Source organism: Orbicella faveolata, unplaced genomic scaffold (genome assembly GCF_042242905.1).
Source record: "Orbicella faveolata isolate gen_17 unplaced genomic scaffold, um_ofav_v1 contig_37, whole genome shotgun sequence".
Taxonomy (NCBI): Eukaryota; Metazoa; Cnidaria; class Anthozoa; order Scleractinia; family Merulinidae; genus Orbicella; species Orbicella faveolata.
The window spans coordinates 2,388,432-2,394,431 of NW_028301566.1; the positions used below are offsets into that span (position 1 = coordinate 2,388,432).

At 37.8% G+C, this 6,000-nt stretch overlaps 1 protein-coding gene across 1 annotated transcript in view; it reads left to right on the top strand.

Moving 5' to 3' along the window:
* The window catches only part of LOC110048813 (uncharacterized), a 31,066-nt gene extending 26,061 nt beyond the window's left edge, over positions 1-5,005 (top strand). Inside the window, exons 7-8 of the mRNA XM_089275622.1 lie at positions 30-335; positions 2,206-5,005. Coding sequence (XP_089131748.1) covers positions 30-335; positions 2,206-2,294 — 395 coding nt within the window. The 3' untranslated portion in view covers positions 2,295-5,005. The remainder of the gene's footprint in view (positions 1-29; positions 336-2,205) is intronic.
* The last annotated feature ends 995 nt before the right edge of the window (positions 5,006-6,000 follow it).

Below are 6,000 nucleotides of genomic sequence, written 5' to 3' on the forward strand. Positions count from 1 at the left end.
TTTACTTGTCGTTGTAATTGTCTCTACAGTGAAAGACAACTCTCCACTGAAAGACTTATGGGAGGATCTAGAGATAGCAGCACGTGTCTGCAACCTTCTAAATAAGAAGCATACCAGTAGGATACGTTGCTGGAGGCATTTGGGAAACAAACTTGGCGTCAAAAAGGATACACTGGATACGTTTTCAAACGAAGGAGAAATGATAAGCCCTACGGAAGTCCTTATCCATCATCTGGGTGCTACTAGACCCAGTTTGGTCATGGCTGACTTAATTTGGGCCCTGGAGAGAATTGGGAGAACTGATACTTTTTCTGTAGTCGAGGTTTACTTTCCAGGTTAGTAAACAAAGTGTTACAAAATGAATGCTTGTTAGTTTGGTGTTTCTCAAGACGCACTTGAACGATTGTGCTGAAAGGTATATATCGTTCACATTGTGAATTAAGTAACTCACATGTAGCTTAATCGTGCTTCTCATCCCTTGCTTGATCTAAATATCGAGACCACGACCGAGATTGCTTTGTCCAGTTCATTAAGGCTGGTTCTCACTAGCGCCCAAGCATAAGCAACATACGCAGGTGCACAAGGTATCCGCTGACCGGTATCACGTGACGCAGTCCAATTAATTAGGTAAATACTTGTCTTTGATAAAAGCGAGCTCCACAGTAATGTGCTGTTATTTTTTTTCGCGCGAATGATGTAAACACGTCACTTGATAAGCTAAAACTGGGAAATGTCTGATGATGTCTTAACATGACGTTCCTCGGTTTTCTAAATTTGCGTTTTTATGTTCTCGCGTTCAGTTTTCAGGGCAATTAAATTGTTACATGCGAAGAAAGTCTTGCCAATTTACCTTTGAACGCTGACAGAATTGTTGGAAGGGTAACAGCTTCTATTGGAAAAGTCTTTGAAGGACAATGAACACAACTTCCATTCAGCTTAAAAGATAATATGAAGGGATATTTGTCCTTGGATATTGTCTGTTCCTCAAAGCTCTCTCGGAGAACTCTTCTGTTTTTGCAGCAGATAAAATAAATAACTTTGTTATTTTACCAAGCTTCTAGACAGCCTACAAGGCTTACTAATCGGGAACATGCACTAGATTGAATTGGAACTTGAAGTGTTGTCTGGGGGGGCGGAACCTTTAGAGCAAGGACAGGAACCAACAACAAAGTCCACCCACATATGACGCTGGGTTAATGAATCGGATCGGGACCACATTAGTGGGAAGCCAGCATTCTCATCACTGCGACTCTTCTTTTACCCTAGTAATGACTTTTATTCTATACGTCATTACATACATACATTACTTTATTTACCCTCGGATTTCAGAGTAGCTTATGCAGCTAATATCTCCGAGCATTTAACCATCAGATGAGAGATAGCAAACTGGTCTAAGTTGAAAACTAACTCGAATTTTTGCAATTTCGACGAATTACTTTTTCAGAACAGTAAACAAAAGAAAACCGTTTGTTGGTTTGTAAACGTATTTTCCTTCATTTTTGGCTAACAACTCAAGTTGTATTTAACTTTCACAACAGCACACTGAAAAAATGTAAATAAATCCGTAGGCGTGCGTTTACGGAGAATGGATCGCGGAGACGCATTAATTTATCAGCAGTGTTAAAAGAACCATTATAATAAATACTTACTGAACGGGGAATGTTGATCTTGTTCTTTTTTTGCTCGGTTCATAGGCTTGCACAAGAAAAAAAACACAACCAATACATCCCTAAAACGATCTTCACCCCTTGAACATTATTGTTTCCTTGTCCTGTTTTTTTATCGGAATTGTCAGCAAGGTGTAAGCAGAATCCAGTAGGATACATTTTCCAGTTACTATTTAGCTAGAACTCTGGGCTGTGTACAAGGTTTGGCCATTCGCGATACCGCTGCATATTAGCGTGCGTAAACTTATCCGTCAGTAACAATTTCATACTAGAGCGGTTTTCAATTGAGTATCGAAAGTAATCAGGCAGTTACTTTGGTTTTGATTTTGGTGTTATTACGGTTTGAGATTGAGCGAGCAGTCTAATTGGAAAGTAATTGGTTTGGTTTTTTCTGAAACACTCAATTGAAAACCGCTCTATAAGAAATAATATGCTGGTTACACAGTATCATACTGACCAAACGGAGAAGTAAAACACATAACGAACGGTTAGTTATCGATGAGCTTAAATATTGGATATTGATGTTTGAATCTTTCAGATGGCTGTATTTCAAGCTTCCTGGCTTCTGCAAGAGAACGTCTTCCCCAACAGCAAGTAACGCCAAGCCCCTATGAAACAATAGTATGATCACAAACCTTTAGAGTACCTCGATGTTTACTCAAGTGGTATGCTATGAATTTGCTTTGTCAACTGAACAAAATTCATGAATTTAAAAGTGACCCATGGGTCGCCAAATTTAGGTTAGGAATGGATCCATAAAAGGATGGACAGTTTTATAGTTTTTATACATCATGAGATTTTAGTATAGGTAGAAATTTTGTCATAAATTGCCTTGTTCACGACAAAGCTTCTAGGATCCAAAGCCGTATATGTCAAGTGGAATATTTTAGGCCTTAAAAAGATCCCAGGCAGTTTTTCCTATTGATTGAAAAGACCTGTCAGTGTAAATGAGTAAATGGTAGATTAATCGTAACATTTTGGTTCTTAATGTATTAACTGGTTTGGACGGTCTAGAAATTGAGGTTTCAAGAAGCAATTAGCTCTTAGAGAGATATATATGGAAACAATTTCAAATCGGAAGTTGCACAGGACTGATTGCGGAGCTCGATTTACTTATCATTCTCACTAGAAGAACGATGAGATTGGTCACTTAATTACTGTACAATAAAACACACTATGTACGATTATGGAACTCAAACTATAAGTCTTAACATAGGCAGTGTCAGTTTCAATTATTTTCTTGTGTTTCTTTCAAGACCAAAATTGTTTGCCCGCGACATTTAGGCTTTATTGAAGACATTACTAGTTTCGATTTTAGATCAGAACAACTAACCCGATATGCGAAATTTCGTTTCGTGGTTTCTTCATTCGTGACTGTAAATTGACGTCCTGTGAAGCGCACTAGTAACGATGATCAGGAAAAAATAATCACCGGTCATTTCGGATTTGTGTTTTGAGGAAAACTCGGTCAGGGAAATCACATGATTATCGTGACGTCATCGTTTTCGAAAAGCTCCATTTTTAAAATGTTTTCCTTCAACACGAAAACGAAAAGACGGTGTGTTCAAATCCCTCCGGTTTGAAGACCGTTTTCGATAAGCTCCGTTTTGATGACGGATTAGTGTGGACGGAAGGCCTAACCATAGGAATAAACCTCCGTTTTCAGATTTCTCCGGCGTAGTATGGATGGGGCCTAAGAAATAAGGAATTATTTGTGGTGCTGAAAGAGTTATTTCCATTAGCTTTATAATACCCACCTGCCCAGGCTTGATGCCAGGCATCAAAATTGTGACAAGTTTCATACTTGTCTCCAGAGCAGCGTGTGCTCTCTTAGCCGGGGTGGCCTTGGCACGAAAAAAGACGGTTCTGGGCGCACGTGATTTGATTGACTAGTCTTGGTAGCCATATTAAAACATGCTGTTTCGGCGACGACATGTCACCATTATCAAATGTAAATTATTGTAAGTTCAATAACCTTATATAAAGAAAGGAAAGTGTGAAACTACATTATATAGAATAAAGGGAGATGGAGGAAAACAAAAGAATGTACGTAATTAACAAAAACAAAAGAATGTACATAATTAAATGAACAGTGTCACTGGAATGGAGTCTTATTGGTGACATGTCATCGTCGAAACGTCATGTTTTGATATCGGTACTTTTTATCCTGAAATGTTTTTCCAAATCTTTCGTTATCAGAATCTTGGTGTAAGATTTTCATTAATTCAAGGCAGGTTTTCTTCTCGAGAACACCCACTGGAGGTCTTAACCAAAACAATTTCATTAGAGTACCTGCAGACCTAAACAGTAATATTCTGGACGGGAGTGGCATTGATATGTTTCGTTATGGAGGACGTCATTGAAATTCTTTCCGAAAGTCAAGCGTAAACTTTCTGAAGTTCTGTAGGTACAGTGGTCAAACCATTTAGTTAGATCTCACCAGTAGATGTTTTCGGCTATGCGCCCAGTGTTGAATTAGTTAAAATCTTAGGAGAAATTACTAGCCAATCAATTCATGTGTCTCCTAAGTCACCTTTCTGTGGTATCAGGGCCCCACCGGCTGAGAGAGACGAGCGGTTCAGGGCATGAGAATTAGCAGTAAATTAAAGTAAATCATTCTGTTTTAACTTTTTATAATCTAACTAATTGGATTTAGTTTTTATTTTTGTTATTTTATAATAGTTTTTATCTTTTCTTCTGAGTGACATGAAATTTTTTATTTGCATTTCTTTATTTGCATCATTACATTTGATATATTTCATGTATGACGATTTTTGGAAACGGTGTTAACGAAAACTTCGTTGAACCCTGAAAATTACGACAAGTGATGACAAAAAAGTAGAAGAGTACAAAAAAGGAGAAAAGACAGTGGAGGACTTTTATCGCCTTCTTAACACCGTTTACACATATCCAGGATTTTCGTATTTTTATCTTTTTCTTTCTGCTCAAGAACGCCTTCCGAGTGAAGTAAAACTTAAGGTATAAAGGTGAGTGAATTCACCTGCTTGAATTTGATAACGTTGCAAGCAGCTAACACTCTTTGAAACACCCCTTGTGATCTGAAGGAGCCAATAGGGAGAGTAAAACGGATTTAGCCAATAGGGAGAGTCTGCTTGCTTGTGCCTGACAGTTACTTGTAATTTGAGTTGGAGCTAATATCTGAGTGTGCATGGCTCTGTTATCTTCGTCATTAGTTTGTACTGTTTAAGCAACAAAAATTGGTATACATTATGGTGAAGAAAACAAAAACTTTTCAATCATTTAATTACCTTAGTAATATAGTAGTGGATGTAGATAGGTTGCAAAGTATGCAAGAAATAAAGGAAATCTTGCCATTATTGTTCTTACTTTTATCCTTCGAAATACGACATGTCTGTGCTTTCTCGCTTTAAATCTCATGATTTCGCTTGGCAACCTCCGTGATAAAACTAGTTCTAATACCTGGTTTAAATACCACCTTCAGTTACTTTTCTCCCAGAATTTTCGAAGTTTCCGGTTGAATGGTTCGCTTCACGGAAATTCAATAATTTCCAGATTTTCTGGAAACTTTCCTGGGAAATGTCCGTACCATTTGTCCCCGTTTTGAAATTTTCAGAATTTTCGGTCGAATGGAAAGCGCTCAATGTCTTGCAACGCAAAAATGTTGCTTTGCTGACGTTTAGTTGTAAGGGATGAATAGACTGGCATTGTAAGTCATGGGTTGAAGCCGAAATTTCTCTTATCGGGCTTTCCGTAAAACTGCAAATTCAAGTTTCATTTCTAACATATATTCATTACCGCCATGTAACTTGTTATTCATACAAGAGATCCGCACGATAAACGCTGTAACGATATGAAACACAAGTTCGACAGTGGTGAACATGACAAGTCTCTGAGCATACTCTCACCATTCTAGATCACATTTTTATAAGACACTTAAGGTCATTCCACTGAAATACACCCTGCACTGAGAGTTTTGTAAAACTTTGCCTAGTGATTGTTTATATTATAGGAAATTAAATTTTGAAATAAAAATGAGGGGTCCCCATGTTCATTTAGGAGCAACAGCACCTTGTTTATACCCATATAAATCCTTATAATAGCACCATGATTTTAGTCACGATAGCTTGCTAAATTCACGTTTCCGACGATTGCCTTTTGTTCTACTTGAGAATTGGTCCATATTTATTTTACACAGAGAAATTTATTACTCAACTGAAAACAACAGAAAAAAATGACAGGTCACCATACTCGTTTGCGAGAAAATGACGATTTACCTCTATGGCGAGGTCCAGCTGTAAAGAAAAAGCCATCATTTTTTAATGCGCGCGCGCTAATCACGCGTGAAATTAGG